Below are 24,009 nucleotides of genomic sequence, written 5' to 3'. Positions count from 1 at the left end.
TCTCGGCTGCTTCCTGGAAGTCAGCGAGGTCAAGGGGTGCACAATGTTGCCATACCCCTTGACAAACCTCCTGTAGTAACCCGTGAGACCCAAGAAGGCTCTCACTTGAGTCTGGGTTTTGGGCGGTTCCCATGCCAGGATGGTATCTATCTTGGGTTGCAGGGGGGCCACCTTGCCGCTCCCTACTTGGTGCCCCAAGTACACCACTGAACCCTGCCCAATCTGGCACTTACTAGCCTTGATTGTGAGGCCTGCTCTGCGCAGGGCCAACAACACTTCCTGGAGGTGGCGCAAGTGTTCCTCCCAGCTGGCGCTGAACACTGCTATATCGTCCAGGTAGGCGGCGCTGAAATCTTCCAGCCCGGCCAATACCTGGTTAACCAACCTCTGGAATGTGGCAGGGGCATTCTTCATCCCAAAGGGCATCACACGGAACTGGTAGTGCCCATCTGGTGTGGAAAATGGAGACCTCTCTTTTGCCCCATCAGTCAAGGCGATCTGCCAGTACCCAGACGTTAGATCAAACGTACTAAGGTACCGGGCAGCCCCCAACCGATCGATGAGCTCATCAGCTCTGGGGATGGGGTGCGCGTCAGTCTTGGTGACCGAATTGAGTCCTCGGTAATCCACACAGAACCGAAGTTCTGGTGAAGCACCAGGCGCTGCAGCCTTTGGGACCAAGACCACTGGGCTGGCCCAAGGACTGCTAGAGGACTCAACCACCCCAAGGCAAACATCTTGGAGACCTCCTCCTTGATATATGCTCTGACCTTTTCAGTCACCCTGTAGGCCTTGTGCCTCACAGGAGTGCTGTCCCCAGTGTCCACATCATGGACACACCACTGAGTGACACCAGGGATTAAGGAGAACAGATCAGGGAATTGCACCAACAGATGGCGACAATCGTGCTGCTGCTCAGGGGTCAGTGTGTCAGAGAGGACAACACCATCCACTGACCCATCTTTTTCTTTTGCACACAGGAGGTCAGGAAGAGGCTCACTCTCCTCCTCCATCCCAGCATCTGTGGCAAGGAGCATGCCCACTTCGGACCTTTCTAAGTGGGGCTTTAACCGGTTGACATGCAGGACCCTTAAGGGGTTCCTGGGAGACTTCAAGTCCACCAAGTAGGTGACATCGCTCTTTTTCTCCACAACCTCAAATGGTCCAGTCCACCTGTCCTTGAGCGCACAAGGTTCCACAGGGGCCATGACCCAAACTTTCTGTCCAGGTTGAAGCTCAACCAGAGTGGCATTCTGATCGTACCACCGCTTCACCTCTTCCTGGCTGGCCTCCAGATTTGCCTGAGCAAGATCTCTGAAGCGCCGAGTCTGGTTCCTGAAGGCCAGCATGTAACTATATACATCCTGGGGAGGTTTCCTGGGAGATTGCTCCCAGCCTTCTTTAACCAGACTCAAAGGTCCTCTTACCGGGTGACCATACAAAAGCTCAAATGGGCTGAACCCTAGAGACTTCTGTGGCACCTCACGGTAAGCAAACAGCAGGCATGGCAAGAGGACGTCCCATTTACGCCTCATTGGTTCTTCAAGACCCATGATCATGCCTTTTAGGGTCCGGTTGAATCTCTCAACCAGCCCATTACCTTGAGGGTGGTAAGGAGTGGTAAACTTGTAGGTTACCCCACACTCCTTCCACAGAGACTTCATATAATTCGAAATGAAGTTGGTGCCCCGGTCTGACACCACCTCTCTGGGGAACCCCATGCGGGAGAAAACACCCATCAGTGCCCGTCCCACCACGGGGGCCGTCACTGTTCGGAGAGGGATGGCTTCCGGGTACCGGGTGGCATGGTCCACCAAGACCAGGATAAACCTGTTGCCCATGGCTGTCTTGGGGTCCAGTGGCCCCACAATGTCAATTCCCACTCGCTCAAAGGGGGTACTGACAACGGGAAAAGGTTGGAGGGGAGCCTTCTGCTTCCGCCCGCTTTTCCCACTTGCCTGGCAAGTTTAACAGGTCCTACAATGGATATCTGAATCCCTTCTCATCTGGGGCCAATAAAAATGGGTGACAAGCCTGTCATAGGTCTTGTCCTGCCCCAGATGTCCAGCTAACGGAACGTCATGAGCCAACCCCAGTAGGAAGGCTCTGAAGCGCTGGGGTACCACCAGCACACAGGCTGACCCAGGCTCAGCAGCCTTAGGCTCGCTATACAGGAGGTCGTTCTCCCAGTAGACCCAATGTGACCCTGACTGATCACCTGTCGTTTGGGCCGAGGCCTGCTGCCTCATACCCACCAGAGAAGGGCACACTTTCTGTTCAGCACAAAATTCCTCCCTGGAGGGACCACCATCCTGCTGCCAATGGGTCAGCTCGGGCAGGTCTCCCAGTTCGGCCACTTGTTCTCCTGTCGGTTCCAGGGCATCCCCCTCAGGGTCTGCTCCCTCCTGGACCGCGGGAACGATGGGGGACGGTTTCCCGCGCCCCCTGCCTCTTCTCTTCACGGTTGGGACCTGGGCCATACTTTCAGGCTCCAGGGCCCCATCAACACCCTTACTAACTGACATGGACCGGGTGGTCGCACACACCCACTCAGGCAGACCCAACATTTCCAGATGCGCTTTTCTCTCCACCTTAGCCCAAGGGGAGTCCTCCAAATCATTGCCCAGGAGACAATCAACAGGCATGGCGGGCCTCACAGCAACCTGAAGAGTACCTGAGACCCCCCCCCACTCAAAAGGAACTTGAGCTACCTCACACTGACTCTGTGAGTTGTCAGCAGCTACAACGGGGTAGAATGCATGAGGGACCACCTGCTCTCTGGACACCAAGTGACACTTGACAGCTGTCACACTCGCTCCGGTGTCTCTGAGAGCTTCCACCCTATGGCCATTAATGGTCACCCACTGCCTATATTTTTTAGTGTTATTAGGCAGAGGGGTTGGAGGGACCATTTCCACGTCTCCTAAAGAGACCAGGGACATTTCTGCGGGACCCCACCCACCGGGGGCACCCATCTCATCCCCTCCCAGGGCTACACTCGCTACCTGACGAGGGGGTGCACGCGGCGGTGCATTCGAATCCTTCATGGGACACTGGGGATCATAATAACGGTGTCCCACCTGCTTACAGGCATAGCAGGTCATGGGGCCCCTGTGAACAGGTTTACCTGTCGGGGCCTCTGGCTTCTTTACAGGGGGAGGCTGGGAACCCTTCCCTTGGTTCCCTTGGGGACTACTTTGGGGCCCTTTCTGAAACTCCCTCTGTTTACCCCTGTCCCCCCCACTCTTCTGCTGGGGACCCTGCCCACCTTTGGCTGAGTCTCCCACTGTACCCTTGTGGACCCTGGTACTGACCCAGCGGTCCGCCTCCTCAGCAAGTTTTCTAGGGTTAGATATCTTGCTATCAACAAGGTGCTGGCGTAGCTCTGGAAAACAGTTATTAGACAAGTGCTCCCAGGCAAATAAATCATAAAGAGCATCATAACTATCAACCTTGCTACCCTTTATCCAACCATCCATGGCTCTGCAAAAAAAAGACACATATTCAACCCACGTAGTACCAGGCAACTTCTTACATTCTCTAAAGGTTTGTCGGTACTTTTCTGGAGTTAAGCCATATCTCAGCATCAAAGCATTTTTCATATGAGTATAAGACGCCCTTTCCTCTTCAGGCATGCTCAACAAGGTATCTCTCCCTTCATTTGTAAAGCGGCTCCACAACCCCGTTCCCCAATCTTTCTCAGGGACCCGGTGGGCCAACAATGCTAACTCATATGCTTTAAACCATTGGCTAATATCTTCATTCTTACTGTAATCTTTGATCACATCCTTAGGAAAATAAAACCTACTTTCTGCAGGCACAGATGGAGTGCTGCCACCAGAGGGATTCAACTCTAAACTCTTAGTTTTAAGCTCCATCTCCCTCACCATCTTCTCACGTTCAAACGCTAATTTCTCTCTCTCAAAATCTAATCTTTTGCTCTCCATTTCAGCTTCTCTCTTGCTTCTTGCATTCTCTAATTCCAACTGCCCTCCTAATTTAAGTTTTGCCATCTCTAACTTGTATTCCCTCTCCTTCTCCCTGTCTTCCAACTCTTCAGGAGAAAGGCTCTTAGAGGAAACACTGCTGCCTGGAGATGACACTGGCCCACCTGTGGGCTCTTCCTCTTCCTCTTCTTCTTCCTCTTCCTCTTCCGGTACCACCACCGGGTCAGAGGGATTTCTGGCCGCTAACCAGGCCTTCAGCGCTTTGAGGAAGCCCTCTTTCTTTGAGACACCTGTGGTAGGAACTTTAAACTGCTTGCAAAATCCTTTTAGATCTTTTAGCGTGTAGGAATCTATCTTCTCCTTATCAAATTCCCCCACAACATTCTCCACAGGTGTAGCAGCTCCGGCATTCTCCATGGTCAAAACTGGCAGTGTTTAAAAAAAAATAAGCTCCAGGGAAGCGGAGAACAAAAATAGGATATCCTACCAAAAACAGATTGTGGCTGCGTTATGGTCTGCTTTCACTATGTAGCGTACACTAATCACTGCACATGAGTCATAAATGCAAAGTTCAAATCCTCACCGCTGACCACCAATGTTAGAACCGGCGGTCTCTAGTTGGCAGAGGTATACACTTCTGACAAATAGGGACCAACCAACTCTAGTCAGGGAAAGGGGATTACACACTCAGATAACCCCTGCTACCCCCTTGGTAGCTTGGCAGAGCAGACAGGCTTATCTCAGAGGCAGTGTGTTAAGCATTTATGACCACATACAGTAATAAAGTGAATACACTACAGATGGACACGACACAGAAGTTATTATAAAAATAGGATTTTTATATAAGGCTTAGCACAAGACCAAATAACGACAAAAATATACCACAGTCTTAATAAATACTCTTTGGAAGGAAAAAATAATAGTTCAAGTAAGGTTTCTTCTTGGCAAATAGTTCTTTAGCAAAGTATTCTTCTGAGCACAGTTCTTTGGCAACAATGTAACCCCCACAGGAGTCACACGACGTCGAGTCTACAAGATTCCCAAGGTTCGGCGTCGACCGCGAGGAGCGCTACGTCGAGCCTGGAGTTGCAACAGACCCCACAAGTACAGTACCTTGAGAAACGAAGAAGACGATGATCCACGGCGTCGAGATGTCGGCGTCGAGGTCGGCGTCGATCGTGCCTCGGAGTCGGGTCGATCTGCAGCGGCGTCGAGGGATGTCGGGCCGGAGCAGCGCTCACGGCGTCGAGAAGGGCGTCGAGTCGATGCGATCAGCAGCGGCGTCGGGACGGGGTCGCTTGGAGGTGGAGCCGATACTCACTCCTCACTGGCGTCGATACCGGCGTCGAGACGGGGTCACTTGGAGCCGGGGCCGATACCCACTGCTCACTGGCGTTGCTGCTGGCGTCGATCGGGCCCGGCGGCCGGCGTCGAAGGCTCGGGACACTGGAGCCGTTACTCACGGTGTCGGGCTGGATTCGGCGGCGTCGGCGGCGTCGAGACTGCAGATTCTCCCTTGTGTACTGGAAACAACACTTTCCAGCAATTCAGCAAAATGGTGAAGTCCTTTGGCCCTGTGACTTCAGCAGGAGACTGGCACTCTTCCAGCCCTTGGAGATTTCCTAGCAAGTGTTCAGAGAGTACACACCAAGTTCCTCTCTCCTTGTTCCTTGGCAAAAATAAAGAAGCAGCTTTCAGGTTCCTCCACAGCAAAACAGCACTCTGGCAGAAAGGGGAGGCAAGTCCTTAGATCAGCAGGCTTCTTGTCCTTGGTACAGGTTTCCTTGTCAGAAGTGATCTGAGTTCTTGGTTCAGGGGTCCTTCTCTTATACCCCTTTTCTCCTTTGTTCCCTTTGTCCAAGCAGGGAAATTCCCCCCATCTCAGGTTTGTTGTGGGTGTTGCCAGGCAGAGGCACCTGGCCTATTCACTGAGCAGGGCAGAGTCCTCAGCCGCCCAGCAGGAGGCGGAGCCAGTATTGTCACTGGCAGGAGCAGGGCTATCAGTCGCCCAGCAGGAGGTGGAGCCAGAATTGTGTCAGGCAGGGCAGGCTACTCTTCCCTCACTCTATGTGTAAATGCCTCATTCACCCCACACTGACCCATTCAGACCTCTGGAGCCACCCAGCCCCTGACACACACACCAAACCAGCAGAGACCGGTGGATAGTTGGACAAGAAAATAGCCACTTTCTAAAAGGGCTATTTTCAAACATAGAATTTAAAAACCATCCATCCTAAAGGGTGTGTTATTAAATCCTGAGTTCAGGGATACTAAACTCGACCTGCTACCATGCTCCCTGAGTCAGATAGATTATAATGGAGTTAATAATCCGTCTGCCCATTCTGGCCTATGGGAGGCAGGTAGCCCTTCAATAGTGAAAAACGAAAATGGCTGTAATTCACTATTAGGTCATGCCACACACATCAGGGCATGACCTACCTTTTACCAACAATGCACCCTGCCCTAGGGCCTACCATAGAGGTGTCTGAAATGTGGCAAAGTGAAGGTTTCGAGACTGGCAAGTAGGTTTCCTTGCCAAGTCGACATGGCAGTCAGGGACTGCACGCAGGCGCCGCGGTGGCAGGCCTGAGACACATTTTACACGCTGCTTCTGTGGGTGGCACAACCAGTGCTGCAAGCCCACCAGCAGCAGTTAACTTACACGCCCTTGGCACACGCAGTGCACTAGACTAGGGTCTGAACAGTAAGTCAACCAAGCCAATCATGGTAACACCAATCAATGTAACAATTTAACATAGGGAGCACTTGCACTGTGGCACTGATCAGCAGTGGCACAGTGCCCAAAGCAATAATCCAGCAAAAACATCGTAAACAGAGGAGACAACCAGAAAAAAAAATGGAGGAGAGACTCATGCCAATGATGCCAGGTCTAACTACATGTAATTAAGGAAATATTCCTTCAATTGCCGCCAGTGTCTGGCAAGTTCTCTTGGGCTACGAAGGAAAGCCCATGGAGGCACTAAGATAACATTTGTGCGGCGCACACTGTTGGAAGAGAGTTAGTCCTTTGCCCAATCTTCACCAACAGATGATTGACTAGTTCACAATGACGTCTTTGAACCCAGGTAAAGACTTTGAACATTCTAGTTTGTTATAGTTTCCCCATGTGGAAAAATGTGCAGTTACCTTAAAGTCACAAAAGACTTGCATTTGAAAAGAAGTGCTTCCCTTCCAATAATGTTGATTATAAATCCAAAAGTACAAGTAGAGACCATATAAAGCACAAATATAAATATATTTTGGATAACAAACAAATTGAATTCCTTGTTAGAAATCCCCTCAATGGATAAATATTCTTCGGACATTACCACGTTTGTGTAGAAGTGAGTGTGAGGATCAAAGTAAGAAACCAATATGGCCGACACTTTGAGTGATACAAGACCACATTGCATAACCATGAGGCGTTGCACCTGAAGCATGGACATGCTGATGATGACTGCAGGTTCTCAGGGACTGCACATTTGTGAATAACAATGTATTCCAAATACTCTCAGCATGGCTGAATAAAGCACAAGGCTTAGGGCTTGATTTAGATTTCGGTGGATGGGTTACTCCATCATAAAGGTGACAGATATCCCATCCGCCGAAATATAAATCCCATAGGATATTATGGGATTCATATTTCGGCAGACAGGATATCCATCACCGTTGTGATGGAGTAACCCATCAGCCGAAATCTAAATCAGGCCCTAAATTCGAGGTGAACAGCCTCTGAGCACTAAAAAAAAGCATAAAGCTTACTGGTGGTTGTACAGGATTCATTTTACTGGCATGCTTTTATAATTTTTTATGTTTTATTCCATTACATAACACCATATAAAAAATCCACATTAGTTTACATCCACATAAAGTACACTAAATAACCTAAAAGATTGACATTTGCCAAACACTGACTTCACATGATATTTTCTTTTTTATTAAAGTTGACCGAATCTTTACCAAATGTTACCAGTAAATTAGGATGATGCCAATGAAACACGTCTTTAGGCAATTCTCTAAAGTTCTGACATTGGACCACTACGTGCACTTGGGTTTTTATTACCCTAGAATTACAAAATGTGCAGGTATGCTTATTTTCTGGTATACCAGAACATCTACCAGTTCAGTCAATAATTTAAACAAGACTATGTGAGCTTTCAGGAAGCCTTATCCAAATTCTGGCTTCAGTTTTATACTCAGCGCATTGGCAGCCATTCACGTCAAGAATTGTGGCATGTTGGCAAAAGGGGGGTCTTTGTGACGAATTCAGCTCATCCACTTGTTTGCTCAGATCAGATAGTTGGTATTAGAACCTAAACTTGACATAAGCCATATTGACCAATTGTACAGCAAAAAAGAACATTCTAACCAAAGGAACCATTTGTTACACAATTATATAAAACTGTGTTTGAATTGTTTTATCTGAGTGGCTAATATGGATTCATAGGATGTGGAAGCTTTAAAGTAGCATACCAAATTGGCATCAAGAACGGAGTCCATGCAGACAAAAGGTTTGATTTGGTTCTCAGTGCATCTATAGGGACTGAACCTAGTAGGTGAGAACGCATTCTTAAAGTAATTGCCTTAAACCTCTAAATATGTCAGTTACACTACCAGGTTGGAGTACCACATGAGATGATGGGGATCGCCTTAGCCAGACACAAAGTTTCATGTTGTACATAAAAAAATATCAACCTGGTTCTTTTCCACGTTTGGAGCAAAAAAAAACATTCATGCGCAGCCCTCACTGGTGATAAATTGTAAGATAAGAATTTCCCCTAAAATCAAAAATTTAACGATAGAGCAATAGTTTGGCCTCAGGGCGTTATCATGGGCTGGGAGCAAGGAAATGCCCCTGTCCCATTCTGCTTCACGACCTGAGCAGTGCCTTGGGGCATCTTATCATTGCCTGATGCCCATACAAACTATCAATTCGGTCCCTGTCTGATAAGGGGGTTGTTTTTCCTTCCTGCCCTATTTGGTGCCGTGATGTTGGAAGACTGGCCCATGATGTTTAAATGCTAATCTGTGTTTATTTTTATATGTTTAAACTATTTACCAATGTCGCTCATATGACTGTTTTTGTGAATGATTTAGTGAAATAATTAGCCTTACACACCCTTCCTTTGACCTCCTGCTGCACCCATCAGCTAACAAACATCCCTTGTGAGCTCCTTAGCCTGCCATGTGATCCCTCCCGTTTTGCACGCTATGGCCATAACTCGCCGCCACACCCTCTGTAACACTTTTCAACTTATTTCTAGCTTTATCGCCCAAGCCTCCAAGGGTATATTGGGTTTTCCTACTCCTTTTGATACACACCCTCTGTAAAGCTCTTCATCTCCACATTGGTCAAGTTGAGGACACTTGGACCTTTGGGGACATGCCCAATCCTGGGTTGACAGTAAAACTGAGTATGGTAGTCCTCTAGCAGCCACCTGATACAAGCAGCGATATAGTGTCCAGGAGCAGTCCTTGGACCTGCATCTTCCTTGTTGTAACCTAGTGTGATGACTGAAAAAAGGAAGACAGAAAAGGAGATAATCTGCATTCCTCATTGAAAAAAGCATGTTAAAGGCTACCTCAATAAAGGAAGTGGAGTCAACTGAAGTTGTAAGTAGTGCAATGGGGAACAGTAGAACTTGCGTAATCGAGATTACTGCCGGTGGTTGCCTAAGCATTACCTATCAATTGGGGCGATTTGAAATTGCTCAATGGAATCAGAATGTCTTTTTTGTTGTCAGGTTTCCCATTTTTATTAATCCATCATGTCTTGAACATACAGACACATCTTTGGGTTATACCTTGAAAGAAATTTTGACTAGTGTCTAATGTGAATCTTTTTGGGCAAGTGAGCACCTTTTTTTGCGTGCAGATTGATTGATTTCGTCCAATAAGACTGCTTTAATTTTCTCAATTCAAATATTGTTGGAGAGATATTAACATTTTACTCTGACCAATTTTACGTTATTATGCATCAGATTGTGAGCTTCTTGAGGCACTACTGCTTTTAACTTAATTTTAAGTTAAATAAGCAGCAATATTGGACTCCATTTGGATTGTGTTTTGTGATGCTTAACAGAAATTCATGTAGTGGTAGCCATTTTTTGACCAGATGGAGCATTATATTTACAATAATAATAATAGTAATGCAACTTGTAGAGCCCACTGCTACCTCAGCTGAGGAGTCCCAGCGATGGTTGTGGTTTCGGTGAGGGGGGTGGAGCGGGTCAATTAAGATTGATTGAAAAGCCAGGTTTTCAACGCTTTCCTAAAAGCCTGTTCAGAATCCAACATGTGAAGGTGGTCAGGCAAAGCTTTCTAAAGTTTTGCTGTTTCTACTGTGAATGATCTGCCAACTTCCTGGCTTTAAGAAAGCAAGGAACCTGTAGAAGTCACAGGTGGTTTGATCTCAGTGCCCGATCCTGATGGTATAATTGCAATCTCTGCCTGAGATAACCCGAGCCCTGGTCTCTGATTGCTCTGCAGGGCAGAGTGAGTGACTTAAACTCAATCCTCCTGCTAACAGGAAGCCAATGGAGTTGCCTCAACTGAGGGGAGATGTGATGGCAAAGCAGCACCTGCCGAATCCGTCTCGCCACGGCATTCATATTTATCTGTAGCCTGCGGATGAGATATGCTGGCAGCCCCAGATAAAGACTGTTGGCATAGTCCAGCTGAGAGTTCAACAGGGCATGGACTGTTGTCTTCCTGCAGTCCTCTGTCAGGAAATGTAAGAATTTCATGATAGCTCTTAACTTCCAGAAGCACTTGGAAGAGATATGGTGCCCCTGTGTCTTGAAAGAGAGGTCTTTATCGAATTTGATCCCCAGATTTCTGGCTGATTCCACCGGAATAGGTGGTGGGTTCAGCTTTGTGGGCACCACAGACTTGACGGTGGTGGTGCCGCCTGACTGAAAAACAAGACCTCAGTTATCTCAGCATTGTGCTTTAAGCAATTCTCATTCATCCAAGCCAATGTGTTTCTCAGGCAATGCTTGAAGTTGTGAAAGGCCACCTTTGAGTGTTCTTTGAAAGAGAACACTCGCTAAGTATCATCAGCGTAGGACACTACCCTCACACCCCATGTTTCAACAAGGATCAACAGTGGGGCAAGGTAGACATTGAATAATAGCGGGCTTAGCGCCGAACCCTGGGATACCCCACAAACAAGGGGTTCTGAGAGGAGACAAACAGACGTAGAAACACCTGCTGCTAGTGATTCTCCAGGAACGACTGAAGCCAAGAGAAAACTTTTCCCCACACTCCAACATGTCTCAATCTCTCCAGCAGAAGTGGGTTGGCAACAGTGCCGAAAGCTGCAGACAGATCAAGTAACACCAGCATCGCTGAGGCGCCCTGGTCCACAGATTCACATACTGTTTCAGAGACTTCAAGAAGCGCGGTCTCCATGCTGTACCCAGCTCTTAGGTCCGATTGTGAGTCATGTAAGTGACTTCATTTCTAGGAATTCTGCCAGTTTCTTCTGGACTTCCTTCTCCAGAATGTTTGTCAGTGCTGGAAGTAGGGAAATAGGTATGAAGTTCTTATGCTCCGCTAGATCAGCCTCTGGTTTCTTTAATAAAGGCAGCAAGAATGCTTGTTTCCAGGTGACTGGGTAAATACCAGTTTTCAGAGAGGAGTTCGAAATCTGGTTCAGAGATGGATTTAGCCAGGGGGCCAGTAATCAGAAGAACAGTACAGGGCATGGATCTCCCGGACAGCCCAACTTGCACTTGGACAATTCCTTGAGTGACAATGGGCAGAATTCTGACCAGGTGCCGTGAGAGTCTGGAGTTATTGTGTTGCAACACCCCAGAGCTCCTACCTGTTGTCTTTGACATCCAACCAATTGTGTCTCTTAACTTAGGCTATCACTGCTTATAAAATCACAGTAGTTAGATGGTTTTTCAATTTAAAGTCAGGAAAGGGGTGGAAAATAGGTGGGTCCTAAATCCAAAATGTTATACCTTTCAAGGATTGGATACTAAAATGGTCTGTTGAATCTGTTGAGTTCCCTTCTTGATTGACTCCTCCTAGTAGCCATGGTATCACCCTTCTCAAAGTAGTACACATAAAAGCTATCAAGTGTCTCCTTAACCATAATACTGTATTTCATCCTGATTTGGGAGCCTTGAATCCTATCCAGCATTTTGAAAAGAAATAATGATAAGAAGTGTCCAAGCCCTTTTTCAGGAATTCATAGCATTCTTTTGCCAAACTACGAAAAAGCACATCTGTCACCCTTCATGCCACACTGAATGCCGCAATCCTGCTGCTGTCTTTTATGTCCTACGTGTTTTATGTTCTTCGTTATGTTTTACTTGCCAGGCAGCTCGCAGAACATATCTCTATGCGAGCGCAATGGTGGCGATGACAAAACAATTGAAAACGCTCAGCCATGAGCTGGACACAACATCCAACGGTACGCTGTCAGACAACGTATTGAGCGCTACCCTCCTCCTCTGAACACATCAAGTCTCTAGTAAGCTCTGAGTAATGCTCTTCATTCTGCTCTTGGCAGAGATCTCAGCACAGATACAGCAGTATATCCCCCTCCTACACGACCGGTTGTGTATCAGGGTGCCATTGAAAGAATGAGTATGACCTGACAGAGCATCTTCAATCAACCTTTCCAGCACATCGGAAAATTAAACTAACCTCAAAACTTCTAAGAGACACACATTTCATGAACCTCATATACTGGTTGCCTTTGTGCCATAACTGGAGGAGGTTTATATAAAAGCCGATGATAAGTATAAGTAAATTAAAGTTCTCCTAACATCACTAGTGTGATATGAGAGCATTACGTACACCTTAGATCATCAAGAAATAGAATTTCCTTCTTTAGATTCTGAGGGGCTGACTTGAATTTCATCTGAGCAGTGCCTTGTGGCATCTCATCATTGCCTGACATTAAAACCCATCATTTTAGTCGTTTTTGGGGCCTGGCACTGAGGTCCTTCAAGTCCTATGCTGGGTGATGTGCTGCTTGCAAAACTTTGAAGATATCACATACGTGTTATAGGCACTCTAGATACTGGAGCAATCCTTCTACAACAGAAGTGTTCTCTTACTGTTCTATTGCCTTATGTTTGGATTGGGTTAAACTACTAACCAGTTATAGGAGGACGTCATTTATTGAAGGTGACGGGCCAGTGATTTAGTCTTTCGCTGATGAAGGTAGAGCCCTGAGTTCACGGAAGTGGTTCAGCTAGGGGTAAAGCGGTCCAGCTTTCGTCCAGGAGTGTTTCCCTACACTTTTAACCAATCTTGTACTCCAGCTATCTCAAAATAAATATAAATAAACATAAGCTAAGCCCTACAATCTTAAAGAAGCCTACCGTCCTTGTTTGGATTACAACTTTGCCTCCATATTGGGCCAGCGAATTGGTTGCCCCAAAGATTTTGCTACAGAACCCCAATACTCTGCCTATAACCAAGCCTCCTTGCTGGCCTGTTCAGAATAGCAGTAAGCTTCTAATAAATCACTAAGAAGTATTAGAAGTGTAGAGGCTCCAATATGTGGTCAGGTCGTGAAAGGGTACCGCACATGCTGTCCAAAAGGAAGAAGAAACATCAACCTCTGTTAACTGCAAACAGCGTGAAGGCCAACCCAGCAAGTACATACCAGCCTCTAATCTCATCAGTAGCACTCATGACTTTTTAAAAGATCCATTTGGGGCCATTTTTGCCACACCAAGTGATTCGACCTCTCTCCCAGATCCAATCTCACCAACAAAAAGTTACGGGAGACTTTCATATACCTCCAACTCAAACTCAGATCATCTGGAGGACCCCCTAGACTCTGTGCCCAAGAATAAACCAGAGGCAAGCAAAGAGTAAGCTGGGGCTCAGTCAGCGACCTGGAAACTCTTTCACTGGGGTCTCTATTGCCACCAACATCTCCAGAACAAAAGTCACTCCAGACCCCTGCCAGATTGCTATTAGCGAACCGAGCCCCACCTCCAATTGAAGTAGCAGCAAAGATAATAAAAAGGGCAAAGCAGCTTGGTCACCAAATGTACACTGCATGAAAAGCCCGATTTCTTGGAATTCCAACCGGGTTGCCCGGGTCCCATAAGGGCCCCTGTACTAACCATTCAAAAAACTCAAAAAGCACAGGAGACGCAACCTGTGGGCATCCCCCAATGCACGGTTTCACCACAACTATCCAGGGATTGTTTGGGATATTCTACTAAAACATCTCAGCTGACCCTTGATGCTCTAACATATTCATCCAACAAAATGGATGTGTAAGTAGATCTACTGAATTGAATGGCCTTTTCAGCCTTGAGAGCTAAATAATTTGATCACCAGTGCACAAGCATATGCGGCTGCAACCAGTATAGACTGTACCAGTGCCCCAGTGGGCAACAAACTTGTAACAATTCCTGAAGCTCTAACAACACTTACAGAAGACCTAAAAATAAGTCTCAAATCCCATGGGGAGGGATTAAAAAATACCGAAGGGCTCTTGAAAGATTACTCAATTCTACGCACAGCATCTTTACTGGAGCACACAACTCCCCCAGACCCAGCCATCGAGACACATTGTGCAGAAGATGTCAGCAAACCCCAAACTGAACTTAAAGAGCCCCTAGAACCTGTAATATAAAAAAAAGTAGAAAGACGCTCCGTAAAGCAAGAAACAAAAAAAGAATAAACCTAGTAATGTCTCCAGGGGCAAGCATTACAAAAATGTGGGGAACAACAAACTCATCATTGCACAAGAAGCAGATCCACCAAAAAGCACCAAGTCTCCCCCAGAGAAGATAAAAGATTTTCCACTATTAGACAAAACATTAGAAGTACCACCTGGAAGTAGGTCCATCGCAGAACCCCCCATCACTGAAGGGGTGATACCTAGCCCATCATAAAACAAAGACCCTAGTATTCCTATGGAACTAATCCTCTGAGACATTGATTAGAGGGGAGCGACCCATATACAACAAACAAACTCATTTAATAGCACATTCAGAACTGAGACCTTAAACTGCACCAAAGGAGTGGATCGAGACAGCCCTCAACCAATCCTACTCAGGATACAACCAATCCTCCCAGCCATTGGGTTGGAAGTCAAACCAAAACGGACGCCAACATGGCATCTAGGCAACTGGCTGATCATGACGTCTTATCTTCTGATTCTTTCTCCAAAACAATTTTCTCCAATATACCAGTCGAGAGGGAGGCACGACATCCTCAACCGGGGTAACATCCTGAAATTGTTGCAATCTGTACCCTCCCTCGATAAGATAACTACAGCAGAAATGGAATCAATTGAATTTCTGGCCTCCTCGGTTGGTGACACTCAATAATCCACCCTCCTGACCTGGACATGAAGCCCCCCAGCAAAGTTGGTTCTTCAGGAAAAGGAATGCTACTTGGCTTAGGGCATTAAAATAACTGTGCCTCCCCTGTCGCTTATCCAACGCCGCTTGCATCTCCAATGGGAAACTTAAATGGAAACGTTACAGAAGTGATCAAACAATTGTACTCAATCCTAAAGAAATCTTCCACAACAGCACCCTCAATCAATAATGACAAAATAAAACTAAACGTAGGCTGGCTTACTGCCTCCTTTCACAACGACACCTGTTCATGACACTAGAAAGCTGGCAAAAATAATACATTTAATAAATCTCCAGCATCGAATCGATTGGAAAGTTTAAGCATTTGTTCTTGGAATATCAATGGTGTACAGTCCACATATTGGATAACAATCTTCCAGATCTTCTTAAAGGCAATCACTTAATTTGCTTTCAAGAGACATGGGTTTTACAACCATCTGCCATGGACGGCTTTAAAGGCTATTTTAGTACGGCAATCAAAAGTAAGAATTCAGGATGCCCAAAAGGGGATTTGGCCACATTTATAGGTGTGGACCTGCAGAATCACTACAAACTGGTTGAATCGGAAGATGGAAACATCTTAATAATTAAACTCCTGAACTAGCGCTGAGGAAGAAATAACCCACTCCTACTGATAAATCTTTGTTTACATCCAGACTTGGGAAACATGACTATGACTGTATCTAAATTTTCAAGTATCCTCTTCGCCAGCCTGCAAGATCTGCTGCTCCCAGAAATTATAATCACAGGAGACTTTAACATGAACCTACTTGCTGTATTCACCCAAGATGACGTTATGGACCGTTTAGGCGGAAAGGGAGTCACTGGCAAGGCCCTTGCCCTCTTAAGATCCTTTCTTTCAGATCGAACTCAAACAGTGGACATGGGTACTGACTGCTCAAAACCTTTCTCTTTGCCCTGTGGGGTCCCGCAGGGCTCAGCGCTCAGCCCCAAGCTATTCAATATATATGTCTCTCCCTTGGCAGCCCTTATTCGATCTTTTGGCTTCCAATTGAACTCTTATGCCGATGACACTCAAATAGTGCTATCCATTCAAAAAGGCAAAGAGGCAGTGACCGGTCGGGACTGCTACAACTATATGCAGTCCATTGCCGGCTGGATGTCAGCAAACTGTCTCAAGCTGAACGCAGGGAAAACTGAGGTGATTATTTTTGGTAATCCCTCAAATCTCTGGTCAACCAATTGGTGGCCAGAATCTTTGAGCTCACCCCCAGTTCCTACTGGTAAGGCAAAAAATCTGGGAGTAATGATGGACTCTAGACTGTCCTTTGCTGATCAGATAGGTAAGGTGGTCTCATCCTGTTTTCACATACTCAGGATCATGAGAAAAATTAAGCGCTTCCTCTTGGATGACAGCCGCAGGACAGTAGTAACAGCACTTATTATGTTCCGTCTAGATTATTGTAATGCCTTATACCTCAACATTCACAAGAGGCAGCTTAATCGACTGCAAATAGTACAACATGCTGCCGCTAGAGTCCTTTTGGGTATCCCTAAGTTTGTCTCCGTAAGGAAGGGACTTCGGGACCTTCATTGGATACCAATGAAACAGCGGATAGATTTTAAAGCTCTTTGCCTGGTCTTTACAACCCTAGAGGGACGCGGGCCGGCTTTCATGAGTAAACACCTTCAATGGTACACCCCCCCTAGGGTCCTTCGCTCAACCAAGGCAGTGTTGATAAAAGTCCCACGTGTTAAAACAGCCAGTTAGGGGGGTAGGAGCTTTTTCTGCTGTGCTGCAAAGGCCTGGTACGGCCTCCCTTTGCAGCTTAGAGCAGCAGCTGGACTCCTAGAATTTAGGAGGGGCCTAAAAACCTGGCTTTTTTCTTAAACTAAACTTAATTTTATTTACATAATTTAACCTTTATCTGACCAGTAGGCAATGCATTCAGCGCCAGGACACCTAACGGTAACAGTGCGCTTTATAAATTCTATTAGCATAACATAACATAACATAATCACTTCATTTAAGATTGTCAAAACAAACAACTGTGACCATGGGCAACAGCAAATATTAATCAAAGCGTAAAACCAACTCCATGACAAAGCACTCCGTCTACCGGGAGAGCTCGGAGCAATTAACAACCGCAAGCTCCGTTGTTCAGAGAAGACTTTACAAAGTATTGGGGATTCAGCTTTAAGCTTAGCAAATTTTTGATTTAGCAAGAACTATCATAACCTGATCACCAAATGATCACTGTTCACTGTCAACTAATAGCTCACCAACACAAACAAAGTGGACCACCCTCTCATCAATACAAAGGAAACCCAGAAGCCCAAAGAAGGCTCAAAGTATCTGCCTTTTGCTGGGCACTCAGGAAGGAGCGTAATAGAATCAGAAGACAGTCTAAGAAGCATCTGGCCAACCCTAAAATACATAAATCCCTGAAACGCTTAAATAAAATTGATCGGAAAATGATATGGGAAGAACAATCAACTGCAAAACAAGTCTCTGTATCTTGCTAAAAAAAAAATCAAGGGGCTTTTGGAAAATGGTTAATAGTATGAACAAAACCCCTATTGCAGCAACTAGCTCCAATCTAATGGAGGACAGCTGGGTCAACTTCCTGAAGGACCATTTCAGAGACTCTCCTGAAGTGACTCCTACATCCCCGGACAGACACGGTCAGGTTACAATAACTCCACTCCAAAGTCCAGAAACCACTCCGTACATCTTTTTGGAAGAACAAACATACAAAATCATCCAAGGGGGCAGGCAGGATGGTGCCCGGGACCAAATGGTCTGCCGCAAGCCCTATTTAAAACAAATCCAACATACTGGCTGGCCATTTTAACAACCATATTTACAACAACAAATTAGTGTAGATTCTTGGGAGGGATCTAAAATCAATCCAATTTTCAAGAATGGGGACCCACATCAACCAGCGATTATTATCACTTGATAACACTTTTAGATAGGGAGGCAAAACACTTTGCCAGTCTGCTACTCACAGATCTGCTTCAGTGGGCCAATGACAACCAGATTTTACACCATAACCAAACTGGGTTTACCAAATGGGCCGGCACGTCAACTAATATTCTGGCACTATCCTTAATAATGGGCAAGCTCAAGCACAAAAATCAACCCCTTTATTTGTGCTACGTAGACTTTAAGGCTGCATTTGACTGAGTGTATCTCAATCTTCTGTGGCAAACTTTATTATTAATGGGCATCCCGGCTCACCTTTTAAAAGCTATACAGCCTTTGTATATGGACACCTGGGCAAGAGTGAGAATCGGAGACAGCTCCATTTTGTCTAGGAAAATACAAACATCCCTACCCTACTACTGATGAAGTTTCTCCTACTACGCTTAGATACCGTGAATCTATTGTGTTACAGCAATTGTTTCCTGAAGTTTTACAAATCTAACCCAAGGTAAGTAGGTAGGCAACTTTGGAACTCCGTATAAAAGTGAAGGAGAAGTGAAAGTAAACAGACTGAATGAGAATGAATGAGTTCTATTTGAAAGAAATGCATCTAGGTATTTCAAGACTGTTCTACTGCTCCTTAGATACAAAAGAAAATCCATTAGAATTGGATGAGCCATAGGGAGGGCAATTTCTCCATCAGGGAGACAAAGTAAATTACTCCATTGCCCTGACGGAAATGCCACCCGCCAAATTCAGAAATGACCACCCAAGCAGGCATTGCCAGGAACCGCCCTCACTTTGCAGTTCTGCATAACTCGCATAATTCCATGTAGCGTAATCATGCAGAATTACTAGAAAATTCAATTTGTATAGTATGGCAGCTGGGCCTCATGATAGGTCAAATCTTCTTGCTTCCTGGCTACTTCATGGACTCTGAACTTCTACTTATATAGCTTAAAATGTATCATTATTGTGTGGACCAGAGTGCCAGGGGCCTGCCCTTAAGATAGATTCCTGTGAACTCTGTCCATCCATTGATCTCCAACAGCCTCCTGGTGAGTGAACAACAAAGGAACGATGGACTCCAGAAATATTAAGTGATGAAGTTCTCAATGTTATTATTGTTAAATAACTGAAATGAAAAGTCATTTAGCTTAGACGCAAGTCACTTAGATTTGTACATGTAAGGTGACTGGGGAGAAAGTAGGTTCCCTTGGACTCATGCCAAATTAAACCCAACTTTCCAAGGCAGATAACCTACAACTCACCTGTACCCTCTCTCTGCATTAAGAAGGTTGCAACTATGTCTTTGGAGCAAATGTGCAAGCATGCAGATGACAGCCCTCTGTAAAGATTTTGTAGAATACATAACAGTGCCGACATCACAAACAGTGGGAGAAGAAGGATAGGGAAACAATGGAAGAAAAGACCAAAAATAATGTTACTATTGAGGCCTGATAATGAGTTTGGGGGTGCGGGAGCATACCGCCATGCCATGCTGGTGGCCCACTCCCGCACCTCCAAACCCATGTGCAGATATGGCCTCCTTAGGATTAGTAATGATCAATGTTGGTCTACTCACTCAGCGGGCCACACATTGGACATTATCCTCTCCAACTCTCCTCGCATATCTGCAGAACCACCTTGCCCAGTGATCTGGTTGGATCACTCCCTGATCAATTTCCAGCTAAAAGGTATCTTACCTAGTGACATTCCTTCTACTCTCCTCCATAATTCTAGAAGACAATGGCACAAGATTACACAAGACTCCTTTGGGGAACGTTTTATACCCCGACATATGTAGAAACTGCTGATATTGAGATCAAGCTTAATTCATTCCATGAGGCAGTGAAACAGGCTCTAGATACACTGGCATCATTAAAACAACAGCATACCAATTCCCACAGGACGCATGGAGTCTGGTACACCCCCGAACTCCGGAGAGAAAAAGCTAACTGCAAAATAAACATGGCGAAAAACTCAAGTGGAGAAAGAGAATATCATCTATAAATCTGCTCTTGCGCTCTACCACAGGAACATCAAAAAGGCACGAAAAGAACATATCGTCTCCCGGCTACACCAAGCGGGCAACTCCACTAAAGAACTCTATAAAGTTCTTAATTCCTTTACCAACCCCATAGCCTGCACAAATCAGACCCCCCCCTCTCAGTCAATATGTGATAACATTGCCAACCATTTTGAGATAAAATTAATATAATCTACAACCAATTTCCAAATAGCTCTGAACTCCCTGATATTTCAGCCCTAGTGCCTACAACTCAGTGTAAGAGCGAGGGCTACCTAGAGAGCTTTCATGTCTTGCCGATACCTCAAGTAGAAGAGATGCTCAGTATGATATTAAGTGCCTCCCTTAGAGAAGGGAAACTCCCACGTGAATGGAAGGCAGCACAAGTCCTCCCGATTCGGAAAAAGACTCGTCTACCCTCAACTGAGTTAACTAACTATCCTCCCATTTCTCTCCTTCCACTCATGAGGAAACTCCTGGAAAGACATATTAACATTCAGCTTATGGGACATTTAGAATCCAACGGTAAACTGGACCACTCCCTATCTGGCTTCAGACCTAACCGCTCTACCGAAACCACTCTTATAGGTGTCACAGATCACATTAAACTGTCCCTGGACAACAATAAGGCGGTGCTGCTGGTACTTCTGGATTTGTCCATGGCTTCTGACACCGTGGCTCACCAGATGCAACTCCTTAGACTAAATGAGACAGTTTTCCAGGGACTGGCGCTCAATTGGTTCGCCAGTTTCCTGGACCAGCGAACCCAAACTGTCAACTTGAGCCCTTTTCGGTCTTGTATTCTTGAGCTTACTAAGGGGGTTCCACTGGGCTCCTGTCTCAGCCCTACCTTGTTCAATGTGTACATTACCCCCCTTGCCCAGATCATCAGAGACCTTGAATTCACCCCATATTCCTATGAGAATGACACTCAACTTCTCTTATCTTTTGATAACGATAAAATCTCTACCAAATCTCGTTTTGCAGAAGGCATGTGTGCAATCTCCGGTTGGATGACTCAAAACTTCCTTTAGCTCAATGCAGTCAAAACTGAAATCTTGCTGTTTAGTAAAGCAAAACCCTGTGGTCCCCCGACTGGTGGCCCTCAGAGCTGGGGCCAGCTCCTATCCCCAAAATATGTAGCCAAAAACCTGGGTGTCCGCCTGGACCTTGACCTAACTATGAGACTAAGGTCTGGCTACCACAGGTACTGGTTTCTATACACTGAGACTCCTCCATAGAGTATTGAACCTCCTTCCCTTAACTGTCCGCAGGACCCTAATACAAGCTTTAATTAATAGCCACCTCTATTACTGCAATGCCCTTCCTGTGTCTGCCAACAGAGCTATGCTAAACAAGTTGCAGGTGGTTCAGAATACAGCAGCCCATCTGGCTCTCAACATGCCCTCAAGAACCCCTTCCTGGCCATTGTTACGTCAGCTTCACTGGCTTCCCATCCACCAGAGAATGAAGTTTTGAATCTGCAATCTACTCCATAAGTCACAACATGGCAGAGGCCCTAGTTATCTTGCCGAAAAGATGTAATACTACCTGCCTTGAAGATCTCTTTGCTGTGGTGACAAAGCCCTGCTGGCCCTTCCCCATTTCAGGAAACTTAGGGCAGGGGGCAAAGCTTTTACTTATCTTGCCCCCGTGTACTGGAATCAACTGCCCTGCCATATACGGAAGTGCACCAATCCTCTACACTTAAGGAAACCCCTAAAGACTGAATTGTTCCAGTGAACGACCTGCCTAGCCCTACCTATACCATTCCTTAGCACGGGGATTCCTGCACTTTACAAATTACAAATTAATTAAAGTGACCACTGCCTGCCAGATTTAAGGTTCCTCGTGTCTGGCAGGATTTGTTTGGCGGTCCCACCGCAGGGCCTCTGAAAATAGGCACTGCAATGGGAACACCAAAAAAAGTTCCTCCATGGCATGGACTGTAAAGTCTATGTCATGCCGGACCTGGGGTGCATGCACATAGGGGGGCACATGTTGTTCCCCCCTGCATGCATCTCCATGCACATGTTGTGACCCCCTGCATGTATCCCCATAGAGTAAAGACCTCAATGATATTTCTGGCAGTCCTAAAACTCGTAATATGCATGGTTGTGCTGCAGCGGCACCACCAGAACATTTCAGTGCCCCTGACCACTGTGCCACCACCAGTAAAGGCGGTTCCCTGGCAGTTGCAACGGTGCAATGGTGGTCCGACCACCAAAGTTGTAATTGGATGGTCAGACTACCGGTATAGAACTATATGAATTATATGGTGTGAGGTCTAATAACACCCAATTCGTTCTTCTGGAATGTTTTTCTGCATATCTGAAGACTGAAGAAGACTGCTTACAGCTCTACTAAAGACTCACAACTCATATTTTCCAGGCAACCTATGACAATTATGGTCTAGAGCGCTGGTGGGCCTTTTCCTAATGGTCGTGGTGCAGTTAGTGACTTAAAGCAACTGTTGTTTACAACTGATCCTTCAGGGCCTCTGGTAGTACTGCACTCCAATTGCATACCTAAGTTACTGCCCTTTTTTATTAGACTCACCAAGAGTAGAGAGCAAAAGAATTAAGGATTATTCCAGATGGTGGAAGAGGTTTGGAACTCAGATACCACATTACACATGTAATTACAGTGAATCTTAATGTTCAATCAAAGGTACAACTTTAAAAAATAATAGGGTCATCATTTAGAACATGTCCAGAAAATATTCTAGCAATGGCTAGCCTGTGATTAACATAACCAGCATTTATTTCCTCCACATTTTGAACATGTCTAGAGATGTTCTGGAGTAAACGGTGGAAATATTGTTTCTGACGGTCTTTACCTCTGGTTTCCGCTGGCGCCAAAGGGATGAAGTAGACATTTCCACGAGGTGTGCACTATTATGGGACACCTCACTATTACCACTCAGCTCCTTGCAATTACTGGAAATATTTGTAATGATGAGCAGTAGAACAGATGTTGAGTAACCCAATTATCTGGCAATTATCATATTTTCCTTTACAGCTACATCATTACTGAAAGGTTTGAAATCACCACCTATGTTTTTATTAATAGGTACAAAAGTGAGAGAGAAAATGTTATGAACATAAAAATGCAGATGATCAGGATGGCACATGCTGACACGCATAGCTGAGGTATGACGTGGAACACAAAGACAGTGCTACATTATGAATAAAACGGTGCTATGGCCAATGTTATTTCACAGTGAAAGTTTGTGTATCCTCTGTAGGTTTCGTGAACTTCCTGGTTTGCTGCAATCAGTTACTGAGGCCCTAAGGGCAGACAGAAGGCTACCCGGTAGCAGGTTGGTTATGCTGTGGCAGCCCAGTCACTGATCTATTTTTTCAGAGGCTTGAGTGCAAGGTTGAACAGCTCAGTGGGTTTCTTCTCAAGTGTAAAATAGTCAGGGAATTCAAATGAGTAAATCAGTCTGGTTATTATCAAAAACAGAGCTCGGATTTACTCTGGTATGACCAAGAACAAACCCTTGAGTTTACCCGGGAATAATGAATAACATAGCACTGGGTGAATAAATATTGCTTTTTCAGAGGATAAAGCTCCCTCCAGCCCTAGCTGCGCATGTACATATTTGCACATGCTCTGAGACTGCTCGCCATCAGTGTATGTACAAATATGAACATGCACAGTCCTTACAGACCCCTTGCTCACATACCAGTTATAATGACTATCTGAAACCTATTGGCCCATCTCTATGAGATATACAATAACCCACATGGCGATCAGTTCAATGTACTGCATTGTCTGCCCTGTCAG

At 45.7% G+C, this 24,009-nt stretch overlaps 1 protein-coding gene across 1 annotated transcript in view; it reads left to right on the top strand.

Annotated features, from left to right (window-relative positions):
• LOC146863056 (TBC1 domain family member 1-like) overlaps positions 1 to 20,332 on the top strand; it is a gene marked incomplete at its 5' end in the record, with an annotated part of 38,994 nt that extends 18,662 nt beyond the window's left edge. Inside the window, 3 exons of the mRNA XM_085643142.1 lie at positions 15,955 to 16,185; positions 17,846 to 17,944; positions 20,226 to 20,332. Of these exons, the coding sequence (XP_085499268.1) occupies positions 15,955 to 16,185; positions 17,846 to 17,944; positions 20,226 to 20,332 (437 nt within the window). The remainder of the gene's footprint in view (positions 1 to 15,954; positions 16,186 to 17,845; positions 17,945 to 20,225) is intronic.
• Between the last annotated feature and the right edge of the window lie 3,677 nt (positions 20,333 to 24,009).

Source organism: Triturus cristatus, chromosome 2_2, assembly GCF_964204655.1.
Source record: "Triturus cristatus chromosome 2_2, aTriCri1.1, whole genome shotgun sequence".
NCBI lineage: Eukaryota > Metazoa > Chordata > Amphibia > Caudata > Salamandridae > Triturus > Triturus cristatus.
Note: the sequence above shows the minus strand (reverse complement) of the source record. Positions and strands in the feature narration are given on the sequence as shown.